The 26,019-nt window shown below is 57.7% G+C and overlaps 1 protein-coding gene across 1 annotated transcript; it reads left to right on the top strand.

The window, feature by feature from the left end:
* On the top strand, positions 1-25,935 carry RAB26 (RAB26, member RAS oncogene family). Its single transcript, XM_041401984.1, has 9 exons — positions 1-93; positions 2,954-3,064; positions 20,983-21,024; positions 21,666-21,732; positions 22,013-22,065; positions 22,774-22,839; positions 22,993-23,049; positions 23,285-23,361; positions 23,825-25,935. The coding sequence occupies exons 2-9, from the start codon at positions 2,957-2,959 to the stop codon at positions 23,925-23,927; spliced, it is 573 nt and encodes a 190-aa protein (XP_041257918.1). The 5' UTR covers positions 1-93; positions 2,954-2,956; the 3' UTR covers positions 23,928-25,935.
* Positions 25,936-26,019: the final 84 nt, after the last annotated feature.

Genomic DNA, 26,019 nt, shown 5'->3' on the forward strand with positions numbered 1-26,019 from the left:
GCCGCCCCCGAGCTGCCCCGGAACGGCGGCGCGGCGGCGGCCGGGCGGCCCTCGCTGAGCAGCAGCGGGGAGTTCTACGACCTCGCCTTCAAGGTGCGGGACCGGAGGAGGCAGCGGGAGTGAGGGGTCAGGCGGGTGCGGGGCCGGGGGTAGCGTCGCCGAAGTTCCCGGGGGTCAGGACCGGGCGGGCATCCCTTCATTCCCTCATCCCTGCATCCCCTCATCCCTGCATCCCTTCATCCTTGCATCCCTTCATCCCTACATCCCTTCATCCCTGCATCCCCTCATCCCTGCATCCCTTCATCCCTGCATCCCTTCATGCCTGCTTGCCCGGATCCCTGCTTCCCTCTCTCCCAGCCCCAGCATCCCGCCCCTCCGCAGCCGCCCGGTCGGGGTCTCGCTCGGCAGGGGCTGCGCCCGCAGAGCCGCCGGCAGCGGGGCTGGGGCTGCGGGACTTGTGCGAGTGACGGCCAAAGGCTGCTCCGGGCAGTTGCTGTAAGCCCCCGGATCCTCGCGGACCTCCAGGGAAGCGGGGCTGTGCGCAGGGCCATGGCACCCCTCGCGGGGCACCGAACGTGCTCCGGCTGCTGCTGCGATGTGCCCAGCCTGCTGGGCTCCGATGGCTTCTCCTCCTCCTTCAGAGCCTGGCGGGCGAGTCACGGAGCAAATGTCTCTGCGTCCTCCCCACTTCATCCTGCGACCTACTGCAAGCCCAGCTTGCAGCTCATCTGATGATTTTAGGGCTCACACAGCGATTGTGGGGCTCGTTTAGCGATTTGGGCTGGGGGCACGGCTCGGTGAGACCCCTGTGTTTGTGACACGGGTCTCCGTGCCGAGCCCGGGGCATCGAGCCTGGAGAGCGCGGCTCTGCTGGGGCAGGTGCCACCTGCTGTGTGGTGGGGACAGCCTGGTGCCAGGGGCAGTCGGTGTGGCTGGCGTGGAGCTTTGGGGTGTGGGGTGGGAGGTGGGGAGCTTTGGGGTGTGGGGACCTTTGGGATGTGGGATAGGAAGTGCTCAGGTTTGGGATGTAGGGTAGGAAATATTCAGGTTTGGGATGTGGGGTAGGAAGTGTTCAGGTTTAGGATGTGGGGTAGGAGGAGCTCAGGTTTGGGATGTAGGGTAGGAAATGTTCAGGTTTGGGATGTAGGGTAGGAAATATTCAGGTTTGGGATGTGGGGTAGGAAGTGTTCAGGTTTGGGATGTGGGGTAGGAGGTGCTCAGGTTTGGGATGTGGGGTAGGAGGTGCTCAGGTTTGGGATGTGGGGTAGGAAGTGCTCAGGTTTGGGATGTGGGGTAGGAGGTGCTCAGGTGTTCAAGTTTGGGATGTGGGGTAGGAAGTGCTCAGGTTTGGGATGTGGGGTTGAAGAGGGACGTTCCAGAAACGTGCTTGGTTGCTTCGGTGGATGGTTGGTCCTGATACAGCTGCATTAATGGTTCAACAGCTTCCCTAAAATGGAGCCACCTCTGTGTTTGTGCCTGTCCTTGGCTCCTGGAGCTCACCTCTGCCTGCCCAGGCTGGGGCTTTCCCTAGGGATCGTCCCCATGGCACGAGGGTGAGCAAAATGTGTCTCAGATAAGCCCAAACGCACCGGACAGAGAAAACATCTGCTAATGGCCTGGCTGGTTTTGACCCAGTGGCAGACAGAACTTGCTTTGTATCCAGTAAAAGCCTGGTTTATTAAACTTTCTCCTTCCCTTCCCCTGAGCTCCCCATCTCTGCCTGATGCAGTGGCCAGGTCCTGGGCACAGGGCTGGCTCCTGGCCCTGGGCACTCTGTGTGCCCAGGTGAGGCTTTGGTGCTGCTGGGAGAAGCTGCTGTTGAGGGTCACCTATTCCAAAAAGATGTCTGGAAAAATGTTTAAAAAAATCAATATTTTGTACTAAAATGACTTTTTTTCCCCCTCTTCCCTTGGCTTCGCACTGGTGCTCCTGTGGGCTCTGGCTGCCCTCACCCTGCTGTGCCAGGGCTTGGTGCCTGGTGCTCCTGTGGGACTCCAGTGTGGGGCACCGTGGGCAGATCCTGCCCTCCTTGGCAGTGCCAAAAAGGAGCTGCACCTGCAGCTGGGGCTGCTGCTGCCTCTCAGGGCTGGGCTGCAGAGGGATGGTGGCATTTGTCACTTCTGGCCGCTCCCGGGAGGGTTCGGTGTGACCCAGGGCAGTCCCTGCCATAAAGCCATTTAAATCCTGTCACGGGTTAATGGCTCGTGGAAGGCTGATGGCAGAGCCTGGGGACAGAAGGAGCCTGGCACGGCAGGTGTGGAAGGAGCTGGCACAGCCCTGCTCCCTGTCCTGGAATTCTCGGTGCCATCCTGCCGAGGGGAGCAGGGTCAGTGCCCTGGGGGGGCTGCAGGGCTGTGGGTGTGGGCAGAGGTTTTGGGGAGCTGCATTTGGAAGCAGCCTCAGCTCTGCCGTGGTTGCTTTGTGGCGAGGAGCTGCCTGCCCTGTCTGTGCCCAGGGCGGATCCTGGGTGGGGAAACTGAGGCAGGTGGCACCCGGAGCTGCTCCCTTGGCACACATGGAGGACTGGGAGTGTGGCCGTGGCATGTGTGGGTCTGGCTGAAGGCGAGGGCAGAGTGCACCCCTGGAGCTGGCACTCGTGGCTGGGGACCCCCGGGGGCAGTGCCATCCTCCCGGAAAGCCCCGCAGTGGTGGGCAGTTTGTGGGGACAGCACGGGCAGCTCGTGTCACTCTTGCTTTTCAGGGGCTTTGTGCCCCCACGAAGGACCTGTTAAGTGCCTGTCAGGGGAAGGTGTCTCCAGTTTGGCGACATGGTGCAGGGTGGTGAACAATCCCATGCCGGGTCTTCCCCACCTCCCCTGGCTCCGAGGACGTGGCTCTTGGCCGTGCTTCCTCCCCTCAAGGACCTGCTGGGATGGAGCAGGGTGATGGCTGCAGTGGGGCTGCCTTCCCCAGCCCTGCAGCCTCACACCCCTCCCTCCCTCCCTGCCTGCAGGTGATGCTGGTGGGCGACTCGGGGGTCGGCAAGACGTGCCTGCTGGTGCGCTTCAAGGACGGCGCCTTCCTCGCCGGCAGCTTCATCTCCACGGTGGGAATCGACTTCAGGGTGAGTGCCCGGGGCCCTGCGGGGGCTCTGCAGGTGAGTGATGGGTTCTGCAGAGGGGAGCTAAGCGTTGCTCTGAGGATTGAACCTCTCCAGGTGTGTCAGCTCCAGCCGGGGCGCTCGGGGCTGACAGCAGCAGCAGCAGCAGCATCTTTGTTCCAGCTTTGCACAGGGATGGGGCAGCCTGCCCTCAGGATCCTGGGGATAATTCCTGTAACAACTGAGGCCTGACATCTGCCCGTGAAAGTATTTCCCTAAGGCAGTTCCAGTGCTTTTTAAGAGTTGTTAGTTTTTTTCTTGAAAGAGCAAAACCAAAACTGATAAGAATTCCAAGACTTCCAGAATGCCCTGGAAGAATCTCCTGAGCACAGCTTTGGGGTGCTGATGTGGGGATGTTTTGTGCTGAGGGATGTCTGAGGTCTCCGTTTGGTTGGGAGCAGCTGGAGCATCCTGATGCTGGGACAGTGATGGGGGCAGCAGTCAGAGCTGTGCAGCTCCAGCGAGGACAGTGGGAACCACAGGGAATACAGTGTGGACAGTGCTCCACACAGGGAATAACAGGGGAAGAAAGGGGAACAGGTCACACCCTGCCATGCCCCAGCGTGCCCAGGGCATCCTTTGCCAGGCAGGAACATCTGAGTACAGCCAGGGCCCTTGTAACCTTTCCTTGGCCGTGTTTCCCTGTCAGCCCCGTGCTGGGGGGGCTGCCTGGGGTCTCTGTGCTTCCCCCAGGCCCTGACCAGAGGGATCCCCGCCCGTGGGATGTGACAGCAGGGCCACAGGAATGGTGACTTTACAGAGGTGCCACCAAAGAGCCTTTCCAGCAGCCGTGCAGGGCACCAGGCAGTTTTGGCACCAAAGCAGCAGCCAGCAGCACGCCTGCCTTGCCAGGATCAGCTGCTCTCTGTCCCTCACCAATCCCCCAACCATCTGCTCCCTCCAAAGTGTGAGCTTGTCACCTCCTGGGGTGTCTGGGCAGTGCTGTGAGCTTGTCACCTCCTGGGATGTCTGGCAGTGCTGCTCTCCCTGCCCTGCTCCCGGCGCACTGGCTGTGCTGTCTCTCCCTGCGATGGATTTGGCTCCGTGGGGGCTCTGGTGGGTGCTGTGAAGAGCTGCTGGTGATGCCACACACCAGCCTTGTGTCTTCCCAACCGCCTTTTCCCAGCAGGATCTCAGATCTTGACTTTTCATGGAGGATTTCTGGGAGATGAGTGTCTCTCCTAACCTGCTGCTTGCCTGGGGTGTGAGTAATAACTCTGGTGCAGTGACATTGGGAAGGGTGAAGGACAGCTCAGAAAGCCCTGAGGAGGAAGGGATGCTCCATGCCTAGCGAGGCTGGGGGCTGCTGCAGGCGAAATTGGGGTCTGTAATTGTATACAGAGGTAATTACACAGTGTTCAGGTGTTCTTCAAATAAAAGCATTTTATTACTGATTGGAGTGATTGATACAGAGGGCAGCCATAAAACCCTGTGACTTATTGATTAGAGCGCTGAAATGACTGTTACTGAGAAGCAATCAAATTAGAGTCAATTTACTTCTCTAATAGAGCTGCTAGAGCTACATGTCTCTGAAATGGGCAGATTATACAGTGGGGGAGATCACGTGTGTGCCCTAAAACTCATTATTATTATCCCTGTAAGGCATCCATAATTTTGGGGGGACACGGAAATGGTTTTTTGATGTGCCTCTGCACTCCCGCCAGGATAATCCTGTTTGGTAATTGTCCCTCGATGGCGCTCTGGGGTGGCAACACTGGAGGCTTCTGCTGCTTTCAATTTGTGTCCTTTTAACCACGGAACTGTCGTACCCCAGCTCCTTCTCTGCAGGGGGTGTGCTGGCTGGGGCGTCGCTGGGGCTCGCTGTGTCCTCCTGGCCCGCTGTGAGAGGGGCTGAGCGAGCACAGGGGCTTGTCCTGGGCCTTTGGCAGGGTTTGTGCCACGCTCTGAGCCCGGCTGGCAGCAGGGACTGCGGGCACGTCCCCAAGGCCAGCGCGTGTGGCAGCTGCGCTGCTGTGCACGCCCGGCCTTGCCGGGGACCTGCCACCTCCCTGGGGCTCAGGACACCACGGGCACAGGGCTGGCACAGCTCAGACACTGTGCTGGGCACCAATTCCAGCTCCAGACACTGTGCTGGGCACCAGCTCCAGCTCAGACACTGTCCTGGGCACCAGCTCCAGCTCAGACACTGTCCTGAGCACCAGCTCCAGCTCAGACACTGTCCTGGGCACCAGCTCCAGCTCAGACACTGTGCTGGGCACCAGCTCCAGCTCCAGCTCCAGACACTGTCCTGAGCAACATCTCCACTCTTATTGGTGCCACCTGGGCCCTGCACGCTCTGGGATGGGATGGAGCCATGCTGGGATGGGATGGGATGGAGCTGGAATGGGATGGGATGGGATAGAGCTGTACTGGGACGGAGCTGTGCTGGGATGGGATGGAGCCATGCTGGGATGGGATGGAGCTGTGGGGGGATGGGATGGAGCTGTGGGGGGATGGGATGGAGCTGTGGGGGGATGGGATGGAGCTGTGGGGGGATGGGATGGAGCTGTGGGGGGATGGGATGGAGCTGTGGGGGGATGGGATGGAGCTGTGGGGGGATGGGATGGAGCTGTGGGGGGATGGGATGGAGCTGTGGGGGGATGGGATGGAGCTGTGGGGGGATGGGATGGAGCTGTGGGGGGATGGGATGGAGCTGTGGGGGGATGGGATGGAGCTGTGGGGGGATGGGATGGAGCTGTGGGGGGATGGGATGGAGCTGTGGGGGGATGGGATGGAGCCGTGCTGGGATGGGATGGAGCCGTGCTGTCCCCCAGGCCAGCCCAGCCCAGCTTCCTCCTCTCCCAGTCCATCGCTGGTCCCAGAGGGCTCCAGGATCCACTGCTCGTGTTCAAGGATGTCAAACCATCAGATGCACCCAAAGCCATGGCTAATGCATTACATGGGCCAGAGCTAATGCAAATGAATAGAAATCCATTTAAAATTAATCTGGCATTACTATTCCTAATGGCCCCTGAGGTTTGTTCCCTCCTACTGCTTTATGTGAGGGAGAACCTCCCGGACGTGTTTGTTTATTATCATCTCTTAAACAAAGAAGGATGTTGATCTGAATGTGTTTGGAAAACAAACCACTGATGCTGGGGAAATAAAGATGATTGTAATATTAAAAAAGGCATCAGAATGGCACCTGTTGGCTTTGAGCTTTGGAGGTGCTGAGTCCTCAGCGTTCCATCCTGGGAAGATTTGGTTTGCTGGGGGAGCATCTTTAGCTCCTGGGGATGATTCCAGCCTTCCCAGTTCAGCTGGGACAGGGCCAGGTGTCCCCAAGCTGAGGGTTTGGGGTGCAGGGATGGGTGGGTGCCATGGGGGCAGGGCCCTGGGTGAGGGGTCCTGCTCCCAGCAGAGCTTTGGCTGAGCAGAAACTCTGTCTGAGCCCCTGAGCTTCCCCCCAGGCTGGGGGACAAACCCCTCTCTGTCTGGGGATCACAGGTGTCACCCTCAAGGCTGCACTGGTAGATAATGAGGGCATTAATTACTGCCCTCCTCGAGCTGGGCAATCCTGGCAGGTGCCCCTGCCTGGGGGGGTCTCTCCCTCTCCCCACTGCTGAGGGCAGAGCAGCTCTGGGCAGGCTGGGTGTGCTTTCCTGGCTTCACACATTCGGCTTCCAGGGAGAAGGGGCTCCTGGAAAGGAGCAGGTTTGGTGCTCAGGGGTGTGAATCCCGATTTTCTCAGCGCCACGGCAGGAGCTGCCTCTTGTGATTTTGGCAGCGCTTCAGAAACCTCGACAGAAATTCAAGCTGTGCAGCCAGGGGGACTTGTGTCCTGTCGTGACAGCTGAGTGACGGGAGTGTCGCCTAAGTGGGAAGCCAGAGGGCCACGTGAAGCCCCCCTGTCCCTGTCCCCAGTGACACCTGGGCTCTGGGGGCTGCCCCGTCCTCACAGCCCCGAGCTTTGCAGGGTTGGGCAAGGGAAGAGTTTTCTACTAATTGGACCTGAAAGGAGAACATGAAAGAAAAAAAAATTAAGGATGAGCCTTTTCTCCCTGGGAAGAAGTGCTAATGAGCTCCTTTGCATTAGCAGGGGCGACGGTTCCTGTGTTAATCAGGGCATGAAACCACTGGGAGGCTTTTTGGTGGAGCTCAGAGCGGGGTGGCTCCTCTTGGTGCTGTGCCAGGTGTGCTGTGGTGTCACTGCTTTTGTCCCCGAGGACAGGGAGCACAGCAGCACCGTCCTGGCACCGAGCTCAGGAGGAGCAGCCCCAGCTCCAGGCTGCCAGGGCAGGCAGTGGCACAGGGGACACGTCCTTTGAAGGCTCAGCTTTGATGTGCACAGGTTCACGGGGCTGGGGGGGGGGCTCAGCTGCTCCCACCCTCCCCCGTGCTCTGCCCCAGCCTTGGCTGTGCCGTGGTTAATCTGGGACGGGCTGTAAATAAAACCTGTCCCCGGTGGCCCTGAGCTCTAAGGACTCCTGATTACACTCAGCCCTGGGTGGCTCAGGGGTGCAATCAGCGCTGTGTAATGGTTTATTTCTTGTTTTGTTTTTTTTTTTTTTTTTTATTTACATGGGAGGTTTGTTGCATCTCTGGTTATTTTTTGTTGTGTTTGTGTGTGCCCCTTCCAGGGGCTGCTGCAGCAGCTGAGCTGTGCAGGAGGGTGGGAAGCTTTGCTCCAGCCCTGCGGGGTGTGTAGAGGAGCAGTGACCACGGTTTGGATTCACCCGGGCTGGTGCTGGCTGTGCATGGGCTGGGAGAGGGCTGGGGGTGCCCTGAGCTGCTCCCCAGTGGGCACCCACATCCCTGCCCTTGGGGCACTGCTCTGGTCCCCAGCAGGTGCCCTCATCCCAGCCCTCATCCCTGCTTATATCCCTGTTTATATCCCTGCCCTTATCCCAGCCCTCATCCCTGTCCTCATCCCAGCCACATCCCAGCCCATATCCCATCCCAGCCCATATCCCATCCCATCCCTCATCCCAGCCCTCATCCCAGCCCATATCCCATCCCATCCCTCATCCCAGCCCTCATCCCAGCCCATATCCCATCCCAGCCTATATCCCATCCCAGCCACATCCCAGCCCTCATCCCATCCCAGCCCTCATCCCAGCCACATCCCAGCCCATTTCCCATCCCAGCCCTCACAGCCTTTGCCTGGTGCCTCCCTCTGAAGGGCTGGAGCAGCCTGGAGCCTCCTGAAAGCCAGGGCTGCCTTTTATCTCAGCGGTTGGCACAGAGCATTAGCAGGGCTCATTTTGTGATGGATCAATCTGGAAAAAGTGGGAGGGGAGCTGCTTAGGCCAGAAGAAAGAAAAGGAAAGAAATTAATTTCAGTGTCTTTCTGTGCAAAATTAGCCCTGGATGTTAGAGGGAAGGAACTGGGCAGTGTTTATTCCCTCCTTTGCTGTGTGGGGTCAGGATGGGGGTTTGCTGCAGGGGGTGGGTTCAGGTTGGTCTCCAGGGCTGGAGCTCTGCAGGGAAGTGGCCTTTTCCTGGGAGAAACATCTTGGTGCTGCCAAGCTTGGACCAAATTCCCCTTTATGGGGCCCTGCAGTGGCAGCAGAGGTGCAGCCAGGATAGGGAAGGTGGGGCAGGAGCGGGCAGGGGATCCCACCTGGAGTATGCCCATGGCAAATGCTGGGAACTGGATGACCTTCAAGGTCCCTTCCAACCCAAACCATTCCATGTTTCTGTGTGTTTCCAGCAGCTCTTTGTCTGGAAATCAGTTTGCTCTGCAGCTCCCATTGCTGGATGAATTTTAATAGCAGCCAGTAGCTGATTTCATGTTTTTGCATTTCTCACTGTATGGAGAGCTGGGCTCAGTTTGCCCAGAGGAGATTTCCATCCCTGCAAGTGTCCAAGGACAAGTTGGACGGGGTTTGGAGCAGCCTGCTCTGGTGGAAGGTGTCCCTGCCCTCGGCAGGGGATTGGACCTGGATGTTCTTTGAGATCCCTTCCAACCCAAACCATTGCAGGAGCCTCTGATGGTTCCTCTGATGGTTCCCCCTCTCTGCCTGGTTCCAGGGCAGGGACACGATGCTGTCACCGGTGCTTGGGGACCAGCAGTGCCCGAATGCAGCACGGGGAGGCACATCCTGGCACCTTGCCCAGGGAGGGCAGCCCTGGCCAGCTGGGGTTGTGCCCCTCGTGCCCGTGTGTGGCTCTGCGGGCACTGCTCCTCCCCAGCCCCTGTCCCCGCTCCCAGGCCGGGCTCTCGGGACACTAAACATCCATTTTCCCCGGGAAGCCAAGCCCTGCTTTTGTTGCCTGGCTGCTCCTGCCTCGCAGAGGGACACTCAGAGCTTTGCAGTGCCTGTCATTTGCATGCAGGGGCTCAGTTGCCAAGAGATGCTGCGAGCGGTGCCCGTGGCGGCTGCGCCCGCTCCTCGCAGCTCCCGGGCTGTTTTCCACCCTCCTCTGCCTCTTGCTTTTGGAAAATAAACCCTCCCCAGTTGTGAACACAGCAGGAAGATTCAAACCCCCGTGTGCAGGCGGTGATCCCAGAGGACAAGGGGCTCCATTCCTGCCTTGGGGAAGGCACAGAGAGAAGATGAATGTCTTCAAAGCAAAGTGCTCGAGCAGCTGGAGTGGGAGCCAGCACCAGAGCCTGCTTAAGAAAACTCTTAACCAGCTTAATCCTCTTTGCAGGGTGGTGGGAAGGTGCCTTCTCCACCTCTTTGGTGTCAGAAATACCACCCAGAATAGTCTGGGTGTGGAATTTTTTATCCATTCCAGCTGCCGTGACGGCGCTGGGGATGTGGGGTTTGCAAGATGCTTCTGGAAGGGCACCAGTGTCTCCAGGCTCCTGCTGGTGCTTGGGGCCTTCCTGGTGCCTCTTGATAGCTGGTGTCCCCGTGGCTCTGTCCTGGCCTGGGAGGGTTGGAATAATGATTTAATTAGCTCAGGGGGAGAGCAGAGGGCCTGGGCTGCTCGGGAGCTGCAGTGCCAGGACACGGGCAAGGAAAACACAAACCTGGGAGCTGCTGTGAAAGGAGGGAGCTTGGGAAGGTGCTCAGCACAACCTGCCTCCGTATCCTCCTGGTGAGAGCTGTGTGGGGGCCCAAAACCCCTACAGAGGATGGGAACCGTGGGAAACTCAGCTGGGAAATGCAATTCCCAGCCCTTCCCAGTGTGTCTGGGGGTGTGGGTCAGATCCCAGCAGGATCCCTGTGCAGGAGCAGGGTGGGCAGGAGCTGGGGCTGGGGAAGGAAGGCTGTGAGCACAGGGCTGTGCTGTGTTGGCTCCTGTCTGGCTGCTTCCAGGTGGGAAATTGGCTCTGGAGAGGCCAATTTGGGCACTGGAGCATCCTCTGCCATGGATCCGAGCCGGGCTGGATCCGCTCCCGGTGCCAGGGCCTGAGAGGGAGCGTTTTATACTCAGTAAAACATTTAAATGGGGCCAGAGTAAGTCTAAACGCTTTCAATATTTAATGGAATACATTTGGCTTAATTTCACTTTCATCTTTTATTTGTGATAAAATATTGAACTCGGCTGTGCAGAACTGGGTTGTTCTTTGAAAGCAGAGGAAGGTGCCCAGGAAAAGGGGGGACAGGTGGGTTTGGGGTGTCTCTGCCCCCCACTCTGCCCCTGGGATGGGCATTTGGGGCATCCCTGCCCTGTGGCTCTGCCTTGCTCAGCTCCTGTGCTCCCCTGAGCCCTTGCTGCCTCTCTGCTGAGCTGCTGCCTCGTTTTGTTAATTAATTATTGCTCCCAGCAGGCTTTGGGTTATTCCCGGGATGGATGTTGATGATCTCTGTGGGGAAGGGTGAGGTGCCAGTCCCAGATTTGGCACTGCTGCAGTGGCAGGAGCTGACTCTGGCTGAGCTCACCAGCTGCTCTCTGTGTGTTGTTCTTCCCTGAAAAACACCTTTCCCTTTTCCCCTTTCCCTTTTCCCCTTTCCCTTTTCCCCTTTCCCTTTTCCCCTTTCCCTTTTCCCCTTTCCCCAAAGACCTGAGCCACGGGGTCAGTCCCACCCATGGGTTCTGCTGGACCCTGTGATGGTGGCACTGAGCATCACCGTGGCCAAAAGCAGGGCAGCAATCAAATGTGCCACAGCATGGAACAGAGAGCACCAGCAGGGCACACTCCTTGGGGAAAAAATGGGAAAAAATTGAGAAAAAAACTGAAAACCAGCCCCATCCAGTCAGGTCAGAGCTGTGTTTTGGGTGGAGGGAGCTGCAGTGTGGTGTGTCCCTGTCCTTGGATGGTGATGGGGCACACACAGTTCCTGTGGCAATGAGGGACTGAGGGCTTTACCTGCAGAGCCTTTGGAAGCAAAATATTTTGTTGTTGGCACCACGGGCAGAGCTGGGCAGTGCCCGTGCAGCTCCTGGCTCTGTCCCAGGGTGCTGGAGCTGCCCTGGCTCAGGATCCCAGAGGAGCCCTGGAGCTCACACAGCTTTGTTTGTCTACCAGGGACATTCAGCATTTTTAATTGTGGCTCAGCACCGAGTCACTGCCCTGAGGCACTGGTGAATCTCTCGGAAGCAACAGCAAATAATTCATCTTTATGCCTCCACTGGGAAAAAGTGTTTCTCCCCGATCATAACTAACGTGAGCTGGGAGCTCGTGGTGCTTCAAAGGGTGATGTCCACTGCCCTGGGCCGTGGCTGTCCCAGGGTGAGGAGGAGTTTAATGGGTGCTTTGGGGGTCTCAGGGATGCTTCTGAGCCTGAGGAAGATGCTGGTGTGGCGGGGCTGAGTCAGTTCTACCCGCAGGAGGTCAGCAGGCAGGAAGGGGCCATAAAACCATCAGCACATCTCTGAGGATGCCACTGGTCCTGGTGCGAGGGCCTGGGCAGGTTTTGTTCCATCGTGTGTGGGGTTTTTCTGTTTAATTTATGGAAAGGAGGGGCAGAGGTGAGAGGGTCAGGTGCCACCAAGCCACGGCACCGCCTGGCCAGCCCTTGTGCCCCCTGCCCGTGCCTCGGGACGTTTTCCTCCCGCCTGCCAAGGCTGGATGTTCCCAGGCTCGGTGACACACCGGAGGCTTTGGCTTTTCCAGCTTTGCCTGCGCAGCATCACCACGGCAACGATCCCGGCGAGGGCTCGGTGGCGTTAACGCTGCTGCCGGGGAAGAGCCGCTGGCCCGGCGGGATGGGAGCCGGGCTGAGCAGGAGCTGCGGGTCCTGCCCCGTGCCAGGGCTGCTCCTCCTCACCAGGACTGGCCCCGGTGCCTGGCACATCCCCCAGGGAGGGCTGGCTGGGGGTCCTGTGTTCCCAGCCCTGGAACAAATCCCTGTTAATGATATTTTTTCCCTAAAAAAACAAGTGCAGGAGGCTGCTGGAGGCAGCTCCAGCCTGTCTGGGGAGTGTAGAACACACTGCTGAGGACTCTGCCTGGTGTTGGGTGCGGAATTTGGTGGAAATTGTTGGATTTGCTTCTCGTGCCCCTCACCAGCAGCCGGTCCCACCGGTGTCTCCCTGCCTTGCTGCTTCCCTGGAGCTGATGATTAAGAAAAACACAGCTGCATGTGTGGATGAATAATGCAGCCCAGCCTCACTGCTGGGGGGTCACAGTGGAGACCCTGTCCAGGGAGCTTCCTTGGAGGGGAGCAGTCCCAGGACCATCATCCATCCATCATCCATCCATCCATCCATCCATCCATCCATCCATCCATCATCCATCCATCCTCCATCCACAGTGCCCTGGGCAATGCAGGGTCAGTCCTGAGCCCCTCTTGGGAGCACGGGGAGTCCTTCCTGCAGCTCGGGCAGCCCCATGGCCAGGCTTTCTTTGGCTCAGCTTTGTTCCCTGTGCTGGGCACGCTGGGCTCTGGGAGCCGTGGGGAAGCAGCCGATCTGTGACCCCTGGGCTCTGCATCGCCCTGTTTTCCTCAGAGGAAGAGCTGGGGGATTGCTGCTGCTCCTGGTGCCAGCTTTTAGAGCTGAGCCCGGATTTGGCAGCCCCCCCAGCCCCAGCCCTGGTGAAGGGCTGTGCCAGGCTGGTGGGGACGTGAGCCCCCCGTGCCCCGTGTCCCTGCACCTGCCATGGCAGCAGCGTGGCAGGGGGTGCCCTCCCTGCCCAGACTCTTCAGTCAGTGCCGAGGAGCTGGCCTTGGAGAGGGGGTCCTGCCCTCTGGGGCTGCTCCCCAGACCCCTTGGCATGGGGGTGACACGTCCAGGTGGCCTCTGGCAAGGCTGGGGCTCAGCAAGGGCTCTGTGGCTCAGCCCATCTCCCTCCAAGCCATTCATGAGCTGCACTTATCAATGTGCATGAACTAATGGGAGAAGGGCTCAACAATGCCCAAAATAACTTTGTTCCCAAGCAAGCACTAATGCCTGGCAGATGTGGTGTGTTTTTCCCTCCTGAACAGCACACAGGTGAGGTCAGAGTGTTCCTGACAGCCGGCTGTGCTGGGGGGGGAGCAGCGGGGGCACAGCAGCTCTGGCAGGGCTGGTTCTCCAGGGATCAGCCCCACAGCCCAGTGCAGAGGGGGAAATCCTCTCCTGAGGACCTGGCTGCTCCAGCTGGAGCTCTTGGCTGAGGCTGGGCTTCCCAAACGTGCAACAAAAAAAACCACTGTGATGGTGTGTGGGTTTTGGTTCAGCTTTGTTTGTGAAAGGGTTGGCAGTGTCTTGGAACAGCGTCCCAGGAGCGTGGTCTGCACTGCTGCCCAGACCTCCAGCACCCACAGGGAGGGATCTGGGGGTTCTGCCTCCCTGGGGTGATTTCCCAGCACTGTCCTGGCTTGCAGCTCTGCTCCGGAGCCCCACGTGGGGAGAGCAAACGGTGGAGTTGGATTGGCCAGAGTGGTTGGACTGACTGGGGTGGTTTTGGTGTGGAAGTGATGTGCTGAGTGTGCTGCAATTCCTCAGCACCTCTGCATCTCCCGGGGCTTTCAGTGGTGCCCAAACCTGGGGAAGAGCCTGCTCCAGTAGAGCAGAAAATGGGAGAGCTGGGACTGCTGCCAGGGAGAGGGAAAAGCTTTGCAAAGATCAAAGCTTTGAGTGCACGGTGCTGCTCCTGTGCTCTGGCTTCTGCCTTGTGCCACCTGTGGGGCACCCGGGTGGCCACCCTGGCACTGGCACAGGAGTGATGGGCAGGGCTCTGCCTGCCCAGCCCCGTGTCCAAGGGGATTTCAGGACTGTCCTTGCACAAGGACCATGGTGGCATTGCCACCCGTGGCAAAGTGAGACCACTGTGGTTAGTGAGGAGGAGGTGAAACCTCAGAAAGCTCCTCTGGGCTTTGGGGAGCAGCCACAGGGTGAGGAGGGTCCTGCCCTGCAGAGGGGGGCTGTGGTACCAGGGCGCACTGGGACCTGCTGGGTGCCAGTCCTGGAGGCTGACTGGACTCGTACAGCCATCAGAAAACTCATCAGAGCTCTTCAGTCACTCTCTTTTCCTTGAATCCTTCGAAGAATCTGGGCTCAGGTTTGCTGCACAGCAGTTTTTGGGAGCTGTCTGCCTTGGCTGTGGGTGAAGGATGGGAGCGTTTGGGATAAAAAGCTACAGATTCCTTTTGTCAGGTCTTTGGGGATTTCATTTTCTTTAGGGATGAGAAGTGCTCTTTAATAATGCTGTTTGCAGTGCTGTCTGCAGACACTGCTGTGTTGCTGCTGGGTGCTGACAGAATGTTTGCTGCTGGATGTTTCAGCCCTGATTTTTCTTTAATTGGATTGTAGAGTCTTCTCAGAAACTTCAGGCAAGTTTTCAGCCCAGGGCTGGCTGCAGTCACTGAGGCAAAACCTAGAATTGTTTAGGTTGGAAAAGACCTTTAAGGTCAGACAAGTGCTGCTGGGCTTTATTTCTCCCCAGACAAACGATTCCCTGTCTAACAGGACCTGATGAGCCATTTTTCATCTCTGTGGCACTGACGGGGCTGTGCTTGCTACAGATGAGAAATGATAGAGCAATAAATGCTCCGTGGAGATCCCTGTTCAGCTTTGCAGCGTGCCATGGCCTTGATGAGGAAAATGAAGATAAATATGTCGAGCAGCACGTTACTTATTCCGTGTTGGCACAGATCTGCATGAGCCATCTCTGCCCCCTTTGTTTCCGAGGCTTCCTGGTCTAGAAGTAAGCAGAAATATTTTTAAAAATATCCCTTCTTTTATAAAGTATGGGGAAAAGAGATGGAAGGGGTGAGTGATGCAGGCCAGGGTGGTGGGGAAGCTGTGCGGACCATCCCGGGGTGGGGAGATCCCATCCCTGTGTTGGAGCTGCAGGGATGGGCTGCAGCCTTCCTGCTGCTTTCTGGTGGCTCTGGTCTCCAGGATGGTTGTAGCAGATCCTGCCCTGAGGAATTTTGGGGTGGGTTTCTCTGGCTGCTGTGGGATTGGGGCTCAGGCTCACTCCTGCTCTCAAAGCCTCACACGGCCCCGTCTCCATCCTGCTGGGATGAGCCTGGCAGCCCCGTGGGCTTGAGAGCACCGAGTCTCATCTGCCTGAGCCTCCCTCAAGGAACCTTCCCGTGGATCATCCCAGGATTTGCTGCTTCCATGGAGCAGGCTGGGAGGGAACACGGCCCCCACCCGGGACTGCGAATGCTGCGGGCGATGCCGAGAAGCAGAGCAGGGCTGAATTTAAAATGTATTATCCCAAGCAGATCCTCTTACCTCTAATCTGTCCCTAAGACAGGATTCTCTTCTTGCCAGAAAACCCTTTTATTTGCAGACTGATGTGACTAGAAGATGATAAGTCAATAAATCTTCAGTGTATCTGCTCGAACAAGGGCCTGGGCTCTTATCTGGGCAGGGCTGGCAGCCAGGGAGATGTTAATTGGGATTTAATGTAGTGAGCAGGCTCTGGACAAAGGCTGCTGCTGCTGACATGCCTTGCTGGGTGCTGTGGGGAAGGGGCTGTGCCCAGCTGGACTCCAGGGCCAGGCTGGTGGCTCCTCCAGGCTGGACGTGGCAGAGGGGACAGGGTGGGTGACCCGTCCCAGGGGCTGTGGGGTGGCTCTGGCACCAGGGCAGGCTGGAGGTGCTGTGTGCTCTGAGGGGCCCTGGTGTTCATCTGCATTTCCTGGGCTCTGCTGAGGAGCTGAGCAGGAGCTGAGCAGCCAGAGCTCGCTGTGGGCTCCGAAAGGATCTTGGCAGCGGCGCTGCAGCGGCTGCAGGCAGGAGTGTGCAAGGCCTGGGGAGGAAAACATCCCAAGGCAGAAGTTTCTATTTTTAGCTGCACAGTGCAAATGCACAGAGCTGCTGAGGAATTCATCACCTGCCCCTGGGAGACGGATGGTTGGGTTTTTCTCTGAAGGGAAGATCTGTGGCAGAGGCAGAAGGAATGGTGCTGGGTGTTTTGGCCACTGATGAGTGTCTCTGGTGGTGGCACAGCTGAGGAGGAGGAAGAGGAGCAGTGAATGCGATCCCCAGTGCCTGGGACATCCTCCAGCCCCAGCAGCACGGCTGGAGCAGGACCACGTCCAGCCACACCATGTTCAGCCCTGCCTCCAGCCACATCCCTGCCCTGCTCTCCCCATTCCCAGAGGCTTTCTGCAGGTCCCAGCACGGTGTCAGGCTGTGCCCTCCCCTCTCCTGCAGGAACTGTGCTCCTGGAAGGGTTTTCCCAGGCTGGAGCTCTCCATGGCTGGGCTCTGCGTTCAGCCCTGCCTCCAGCCACATCCCTGCCCTGCTCTCCCCATTCCCAGAGGCTTTCTGCAGGTCCCAGCACGGTGTCAGGCTGTGCCCTCCCCTCTCCTGCAGGAACTGTGCTCCTGGAAGGGTTTTCCCAGGCTGGAGGTCTCCATGGACCAGGCACTGCTTGGATTTGGAGGGAGCAGGTTTTTGGAGCTCTGAGGGGGCAGAGTGGGGCTGCTCCTGGATCCTTGGCAAGGGGCCGGGATGTCCCTGAGCCAGGTGCTGTGCCTGGAGAGATGCTGAGCCACCAGGAGCAGCTCTCTGGGAAAACCAACCTCAGGCTTTTAACGAGCAAATTTAATGCAGTGTCCTGCTGTTTTGGGCAGATTTCCATATCGATCCTTGATCTATTTTTGCAGCCACGTTGGAGGTGGTTATTTGTGCGTCTGCTGTATCACAACTCATCCCATTTCCTCCTGGCACAGGAGCGTTTGTGCTCGCAGGGGCTCCCTGGGCTTGGCCAGGTGGGAATTTGTTGTGGCCGTGGTGTGGGGCTGGGGGGCTGCAGCATCCCTCCAGCTGGTCCTGCACTGCAGGTGTCTCCTGGCTTCCTGAAATAAAGGATAACCCAATCTCTGCCTGGCTCCCGGGTGGCCTGGCCCGGTGACACCGCAACCTAATGACATTTCTGGGTGGCTGCGCTGTCAGTCCCACAGCTCATTACTGGCACTAATTAACTCTGTGCTGCCCCAGCGCCTGCGCCTGCTTTCATCTGTAGTCACTAAAGCCATTTATCCCCATTTTGACAGGAATTTGTCCCCCCTCAGCTGCAGGAGATGACTCCAAGGCCCAGTAATGACATTTGAGGGGCTTCTGTCCCATGGTAAAAGTGGGGCACTCCTGGGCAGCACCACTGCAGCCAGCACCAGTCACAGGGAGCCAGGGTGGGGGTCCCCTGCTTGGAGCCTGAATGGTGCCTCCGAGCAGCTTCCCATTTGTCCAGTTAATTGCGAAGCAAATTAATCCATGTATCCAATTTAACTTTAAAGGCTTTAATTAACGAGTCCGTGCGTGTCAGAGCTGGGAGAGGCCGGGCTGTCGGTGATGCTGATCCGGGCTGTGCTGCAGCTTTGGTGCCGTGGGCTCGGACACCTGGGGACAGGCCAGCTGCTCCTGGTGGGATTCACCCTGTGACCCGGGCTGTGGCATTTGCCCATCCTGCAGCTGCTCTGGGGGCAGGGTGGGGTGGCAGTGCTGGGTCTGTGTGAGAGCATCCACGTCTCACACGGCCCCGTGGCCTTCCCCTCCCTCCCTCCTGCTGCCGTGGGACCGTGCCAGGGCTGCAGCCAGCGGGGCCTCGCTGGGTGATAATGCTGCTCTTAATTGAGGACCATCTGCACATGGTAATTTAATTTTTCCTGCATCTGCAAGGTTCCAGCTTTGTTTATCTGATGTCCCGACGATTATTTAACTTGGGAGCATCGTGTTTGTCCACCCCGGGCACTGCAGGCATTCCACTGCGGCCCCTGCTAGACAAGATTTCAATAATGTTTGCACTGCCCCAGGAAAAAGGACACAAAACCTGACATTGGGAAGGGTGACAGCAGAGCTGAGGTGCAGGGATGGTTTTGCTGCCCGAATTGTGGCAGGAGGCTGCTGGTTGCCTTTGCTCTAACAAAGGGTGAGATGAGCAAGGAGCCCTGAGCAGCACAGCCCCTCCCTCTCCAGCAGGGCTGGCAGCACATTTCACATCTCAGCGCCTTGACACACGACATCTTTTGTCTTTGGATGCTTATTAGGAGCTCAGCCCCCACCTGTGCCTTGGAAGGGCTGTCAGGAGGGAATTGAGGCATCTCCTTAAAAAAAAAAAGAAAAAAATTGGAAGTTGGAAAGTCACTTAGCTCTGGTGTGGGGGAGCCATGGGCATCTGGTTCATCTGAACATCTTGGACCCCTCCAGGGCTGGGGCAGCCACAGCTGCTGTGGAAAAACTTCCTTGGGATGCAGGCAGAGATGCTCTGGCTGCTCTGGCTGTGTGTCCTGCCTGCAGGAACACTTCTACAGCTTCTCACCCTGGAACCCTGCTCTCTTCCACACCCAGTCCTCAGAAAATCAATTTTTTCCCCAGGCTGGTCCAGCAGCACCTGGATCCCTGTGCAGACTTTAATTAGGTCTAAGCATCTACCTCCCTAAAATATAGGTCAGTCGTAATTAGTGTGACTCCTGTTGCTGCCAGCTCCGTGTTAATTAACTCCTGAAGTGCAGGTCAGCGCATGTGGGGCACCTTTGGAGCTTCAGCTTTTTTGGCTGCTCACCAGATGCTTCAAGGTGGCTTTGGCCTGGATGATCCGTGCTCAGTGCTGGGGCCGTGTTCTGTGTCCCTGCCACCCATGGTGTTCTGCCAGCCTCGGACATGGCCACGTGCCTGGGCACAGCCACACACCCTGCTCTGAGCTGCAGGTGCTCGTGTGGCCATGGCCAGGGCACCTGTTTGGTGCTGGCTTTAATGTGACACTCATTGTGTCCTTGTCCCTTGTCACCATCCATCACACCAAGTGTCCTCATCCCCTCGTGCCAAGGGCTGGGGCTGATGGTGAAACACAGAGCCTTTGCCTTCCTCTGCAGTCCCTGGCACGTCCCTGGCACCATCCCTGGCAGGTGGTGTTGGCAGCTGGGAATGGTGTTTGGAACGGCACCGTGCTCCTGCAGAGTCCGTGGGATGAGCCTGAGGGTGCAGCACCTGCACGGAGGAGCACGGAGGGTTTTGGAGAGCGAGGAGCGGATCTCCTGCCGAGCACAAACCTGCCCCGTCTCACCCGTGGCTGGGTGAGGACAGGGCTGTTCCCCAGCCTCTGGGACGAGGTGGAGGTGCTGGTTGCTGTGGCTCTGCCCTGGGGATGGCTCAGTCCCTGCTCACCCGGGAGCCCCGGGCAGAGGCACCACGGGCCGGGGAGCACTTTGTGGCAGTGGGAACGCTGGGTTTCAGGCACTTCAGGAGCCCTGGTGTCACATCCTGGGAGAGGCTCAGCTCCACACGTGGGGAGCCCTAAACCCCCGGCTGGCTCCCCGAGCCCCAGCTTTTCCCTGAGTACTTCCCTGCTCCCCCACCCCAGTCCCTGGCTGCCTATTTTTACAGCTCCTGGGCTGTGAATCACTTCTCTCCCCCGTCTCAGTCGCTGCCTTTGAAGGTATTTATAACCCTGGGCCGTCTCCCTGTGCCTGCCTGAGCAGACGGAGGATTCAGCGCCCCGGCTCCCTCCTGCCCTCTCCTCCTCGCCAGATCCTTGTGTAGATGTGCAGGAGATGAGATGCTCCCTGTGCCCTCGTTAAAACCATCAATGAAGAGCCTGGCCAGCACCTGAAGGGGTGTGGGATGTGCAGGGATGGATCCTGGCACGGATCCCTGGGGGTTTGGTGGCACTGGAGTGGCTGGTGGCGTGTCCAGTGCCAGGGTGTGTCTGAGCCAGCAGAGCCCAGCCGGGGTCATGGCAGCCTTGGCCATCCCATGCCATGTGACACGGGAGAGGGGAGCATCCCAAAGCAGCTCCAGAGCAATCAGAGGAAATGGGATTTAAATGATCAGCAGAGCAGCCACCAGCTGCCTCGTCCCACTGCTGTGCTGTTCCCTGGCCGTGTTTCCAGCACGTCCCACTGATTACTGTGCTAATTTCTATGGATCTGGCAAGCAAATTAATCTCTTCTCTGCTCCTTCCCCTGGGACCCCTGGTCTGTAGGCTTGCATTCCTTTAATATTTGGAGAGGCTGGGCAGATTGCTGGGATGGTGGCTGGACACGGTCAGGATCCATCTCCTGCCCTCCCTGTCTGGCACAGCCACCCTGAGGGGCACTGAGGGGCTCCCACACAGCTCCCAGCTCTGCCAGGGCATCCTTCCACACAAAATATCCTGTTGGCTTTGGGGAAAACCCATTGTGGAGGGACACTTCCCCCTCTCCTCCTCGGTTCACCTTTCCTCAAACCAAGCAAAACAGGAGGGGAAACAGTAAGAGAAAAACCAGGAGTAAAACAGGTCCAAGAGGCAGGAGCAGGAATTATTTTTAATTTGCTGGCTGCATGTGGAGTGGTTGACTCTGTCTTTTGAAGGCTGTTAATGTGGGATGCTGGTGCTCATTAATTTATGGCCAGAGGTCTCCAGCCTGAGCTGGGTGTGGTTGCCAGGGTTTAGGTACCCAAACAGATGCAACTTTTGCTGATACAGGGAGAGGTCCTCTGGCTGGGCCCTGGTGAAAATGGCTCTGCAGGTGCTGGGACAATGGAGGGGAGTTTAAGAAGCAGGAGAGGGGATCAGCCTGAGGGTTTTGGGGGAAGCACTGACTGGGAAGGGGGCTGGCTGTGTCTCCCTGGGCGTCCTGCAGCTGCGCTCCCCCCTCACCACCCTTTCCATTCTCTTTCAGAACAAGGTGCTGACGGTGGATGGGGTGAAGGTGAAGCTGCAGGTATGTCCCCATGCCCCTGGAAGCATATCCCTTGCTGCCCTGGGTGTTCAGGGATGGCCAAAGCCCCTCAGAGGACAAAGCAGAGGAGCACCCCCAAAATGGGGCCCCACCTCTATCCTTTGTGCTTGTGTCTCCTGCCCTGGGCCAGCCTTACAGACCCTTCTGGCTGCTCTGTCCCCTTGGCAGGAGCCTGCACAGGGCTGGGGGCTGTTCTGGCTGCAGTGACCCCCATCCCAGCCCGTGTGCCCCTGCAGCCAGAGCTGCTCCAGCCCCCTTAGACCTGACAGTGTCTCTGAGCCCTTTGCCTGCAGCTCGGTAACACAGATCCCCCAGGAACAGCGTGCTCTCTGCAAACCTCCTGCTGCATTAAGGACTGATAAATCACATTAGCAGGTCCCCATGCATCCATCTGCTCCATGGATTTTCCAATTAATGGCTGTGTTGGGAGCCCTTGGCCACGTTGTGTCCCCACACTGAGGAGCAGGAAGAGGCTGCTTCTATATTTATTGCTCTGGTCATTTTTCCTATGGATGTCCGGGAACAAAAGCTGGAGAAGCTTCCTGGGGTTGCACCATTGTGTTTGGGCTGGTTTGGGTGGGTTCTGCTCAGCTCTGATCCCTCTGCTCCTGTCTGCCTTCCAGATCTGGGACACGGCCGGGCAGGAGCGCTTCCGCAGCGTCACCCACGCCTACTACCGGGATGCCCACGGTAAGCACGGCCACCTCTGCTCCTGGGGAACCCCTCCTCCAGCTCTGGGGGCCCTGCGCTGCCACTGCAGGCCAGGTGAATCACTGGAATGTTCTCCTTGGGAAGCAGCAGCAGCGGCTGGAGGGAGCTCTGCAGACAGCAGCAGTGTGAGGTGTTGCTGTGCTGGATTGGTGTGTTCTGTATCTCACAGGGACCCCAGGTCCCCAGCTGTGACCTGCCACAGGGGCTCGGTTTGACACAGGCACTAATGGCCTGTCCCTCTCTGTCCCTCTCTCCACAGCCCTGCTCCTGCTCTACGATGTCACCAACAAAGCGTCCTTTGACAACATCCAGGTTTGACAACAACCCCGGCCCCTCCTGCTGTGCCCCACGTGTGACTGGCTGGGTTGTGGTTGTGGGATTGTTCAGGAGGTGTGTGCTGCTGCTGGCAGCTGTGGTCACCTGCAGAAGGGCTCTGCTGAGCACCTGCAAGGACAGGCAGGGGACAGGCAGAGAAGGTTTTCCCTTTCACACCACGTAAAGGGTGATGGACTCACTGCTCCAGCACTGGAGTCAGCTGCTCACACCACGGGGTCAGGGATTACAGGGAATTAGAGCAGGTTTGATTGGATTAGGCTGGATTAGAGGGCAGGGAAGCCACCCCAGGGCTCAGGGAGGCAGGTTCAGGTGCCTGCTGCGAGCAGCATGCTCGGCACGGGGGCAGCACGTGCAGGACACGGGCACAGGGCACATCCCAGAGCCAACCCTCGGCCTTGTCCTCTGGAAGGAGGTTCAGTCTGAACATCCCAGCTGAGGGGAAGTGGGGTCAAAGCCCTACAAGCACCCCATGGCAATGGAGTGGGCAGGGGGGTCAGAAGGCTGATGTTTCCCTGGGAAATGGGGATCTGGGATCATCTGTGGAACATCCCTGGCGTTGCTTGGGATGGCAGCATTGCCTACTGAGGGTGTCCATGCCAGGAGTGGGGCAGCTCCCCATCACTCCCAGTCCCCTCCTCGTCCTGGAGCCATTGCCAACCCCTCTCTCTGGCTGTGTTCCTCCAGGCTTGGCTGACAGAGATCCATGAATATGCACAGCAGGATGTGGTCCTCATGTTACTGGGAAACAAGGTGAGCCTGGCCCCAGGGCTTTGCCAGAGCCTCCTCTTCCTCCCTCGCTGGAGCCACAGGCAGGGGAGCCTGGCTGGGCATGAGGGGACAGGGAGGTACATGCTGGTGACCTGCCAAAGCACCACAAATTGCTCTTTGCCATTCCTGTTGCAGGTGGATTCAGCCCAGGACAGAGTGGTGAAAAGGGAAGAGGGAGAGAAGCTTGCCAAGGTAGGTGAGGTACCTGAGGATGTCCCTGAGGATGTGCACAGGGAATGGTCACCTGGAGACCAGTCTGACCCAAAATACACTTGGCTTTTTTCCCCTTGTCATGCTCTCCCCTTTCTCCTCATCTGTTCTTCCTTTAAGTTTATACTAATACCTCTTTTGTCCTCAAAAATGACTCCCTGAGAGCCCCTGGGAACACCCTTGGTGGCACTCCTGACTGGACTGTGTCTCCCCACAGGAGTACGGAGTGCCCTTCATGGAGACCAGCGCCAAGAGCGGCCTCAACGTGGAATTAGCGTTCACAGCCATCGCCAAGTGAGTGACCAGAGCAGTGGCCTTGGCACCCAAAGCAGCTTTAGCAGTGTCCAAGCCACGCTGAGATCAACTGAGCTGGGCAAGGCAGCTTGGAATCACAGAATCCTGGGATGGCTTGGGTTGGAAGGGACCTTAAAGCCCATTTGGTTCCATCCCCTGCCATAGCAGGGACATCTTCCACCACCCCAGGATGCTCCAAGCCCTGTCAGGTCTGGCTTTGAACACTTCCAGGGATGCAGGGACAGCTTCTCTGGGCACCCTGTGCCAGGGCCTCACCATCCTCACAGGGAAGAATTCTTTCCAACCACCCCATCTATCCCTGCCCTGTCAGGGAAAAGCCATTCCCTGTGTCCTGTCACTCCATGCCTTTGTCCAAACTCCCTCTCTGGCTCCTTCCAGACAAAATCCTCTCCCTGCCAGAAGCAGCAGTGTAAGAGTAACATCTTTCTTTCCCCTTTCCCAGGGAGCTGAAGCACAGGTCCATGAAGCTGCCCAACGAGCCCAAATTCAAGCTCCACGACTACGTGAAGAAGGAAGTGCGAGGCTCGGGCTGCTGCAGGTCCTAACGCGTGCTTGTACAGAGACTCAGGCCCGTGGGCAGTGTGTGCATGTCTGTCTGTCGTGTCTGTGTCTGCCCCGAGGGCCAGCTGAGACCAGGGCACAGGAGCAGCAGGAGAAGCTCTCTGGGATCCTGCAGCCCCGTGGCATCCATCGGCTCCGGCTCCCCTCGCCAGCATTCCTGCCCTGCTCACAGGTGGGAGGAGGCTGTTGGGGAAGGGGCTGGGGTCTCCTTCTGTGCCTGCTCTGTGAGGCTGCTGTAACCTGTGAGAGAGCCAGGGTGTGATGCAGGGGAACCAACACCTTCTCCCCACCTAGGAGGAAAAAAGTCCTGATTTTTTTCTGGGTAGGAGAACGTCCTGAATTCCCTTTTGTTTCCCTGTGCCCCTGGAATTCAGCTGAGAGCCCTGGCCTGGGGCGTGCAGGAAGGATGTGCTTGAAGGCAGCCATTCTCGTAGGTGCTTTCTCCTGTCTGTCCATCCCTGTGAGGTGGGACACGCTTCCACAGTGAGGGATTCTCTGTTCCCTGCAAAGGCACAGCCTGGCTGTCCGAGCGAGCTCCTGCACCCCTGGCTGTGTACAGAGATTTCTGAATGTTCATCCCTTTGGGAAAGGCTCTGCTTCTCCTCCTTCCACCCTTCCTAGTACTTTGAGAAGAAACCTAATGTACTGCAGCTTATTCTAAATACCTTCCTGTAAGTGTGACGGTGTTTTCAGACCGCAACAACGCTTTGATATCTTCAAAGTTCTCTCGGGCAGCTCTTTCTTTTCACCGCAGAGAGCTGGGGGGAAGCTGCAGGCGGTGATTTTACCGGCTGCAGACTCCTGCCAGCTCTCTTCAAGGGCCTCCTCACCCCTTTGGTCTGTGTCAGGCTTTTGGCTGGTTTTTTGTCAAGCTGCACTTCTCAGTAGGAATTTGAATCCGGATGAAGTGTTTGGCCTTTGGCAGTTTTTCCCTTTGAAAACTCCACGCGCACATCGGCAGGTGCCCAGCCTCGGGGCTCCTCCAAATGAAACACAATAACCCATCCTTTGCCCTGCAGCCAGCACCAGCCCCCCAGCTGCTGACTCAGATGCCCCCGCCCCTCATTTTTCCTGGGATTTTGGCTCCAGCACTGCCTTCCTGGTGGGCACAAGGAGCCTCTGCAGCTCCCACGTGCTCCGAGCTTCACTGCTCAGGGAGCTCAGCAACACGAGCAGCTACAGCTTCACAGGGTGAAAAAGGATCTTAAAATGAACCAGCTTTTTTCCCCTCAATAGTATTTTAGGGGAGAGACAGCTCTTAAAATTGTCTGATTTAAATATTAAATTCACCTGTGGAAAACGCATTTGTGCAGGAACGTTTGCATTCCTGGCAAACCCTGCTGCCGATCCCAAAGGAGCAGCCAGGTGATGGGGGGCTGCCAGGGCCCCCTCACCCCAGGAATTTGGTTTTGTGGGGGGCAGGACCAGCCTGGCACAGGCAGGGAACAGCCAGGCAGCTCCAGGCTGTTTCCTCATCCTGCCCTTGGAGCAGCAGCAGCCCCATCCCGAGGTGACAAGGAGTCTCCCTGAAGGCAAAATTTAGGATTCCCAATGGATTAGGATTCCTAATGTCAGGCTGCTACCTTCCCTCTCCCTCAGACCGGCTTCTGTCTGGGTTACAAAGCTGACAGCTGCTCAGTGTGGGTCTAAAACCAACAAAAACCCCTTTAAATGAGGAAAATGTAAATATTTCCCTTTAGAGCACTTCCAGCCTGGCTGTGGGGACGAGACTCTGCTAGAGCAGAGGCCTCCCAGCCCCGTTTGTGGTTCAGACCTAAGCCTGGAGCAGGCTCAGCCCCTCTCCCAGTGTGGGACTGGTTTCCCAGAGCTCCTGAGGCCGTTTGGGATTTTTTTCCACGGGTCTTTGCTGCCACCACGCGGAACTGCTCAGCGCAGCGTTAATTATTCCGGTTAATTGCTCAGAGCACCCAGCCATGTGCGAGGACTCGGCCTCACCTGCAACATCCCATTTCTGCTGGCTCTTGTTTACAGCTTTTGGTTCATTCCTGTTAATAAAATTTTTAAATAATCTCCACGGAGTTTCGATTGTCTGAACACACAGCACTGTCAGTCGTT

The sequence above is a fragment of the Onychostruthus taczanowskii genome, unplaced genomic scaffold (assembly GCF_017590055.1).
Source record: "Onychostruthus taczanowskii isolate IOZ18803 unplaced genomic scaffold, ASM1759005v1 scaffold19, whole genome shotgun sequence".
Taxonomy (NCBI): Eukaryota; Metazoa; Chordata; class Aves; order Passeriformes; family Passeridae; genus Onychostruthus; species Onychostruthus taczanowskii.

Excerpts from the sequence above, each read along its gene's own strand:
- RAB26 (XM_041401984.1), top strand. The coding sequence starts at position 2,957 with ATGCTGGTGGGCGACTCGGGGGTCGGCAAGACGTGCCTGCTGGTGCGC. Across the intron at positions 3,065-20,982 it reads CGGTGGGAATCGACTTCAGG|AACAAGGTGCTGACGGTGGA; the intron begins GTGAGTGCCCGG and ends ATTCTCTTTCAG. Across the intron at positions 22,066-22,773 it reads CGTCCTTTGACAACATCCAG|GCTTGGCTGACAGAGATCCA; the intron begins GTTTGACAACAA and ends GTGTTCCTCCAG.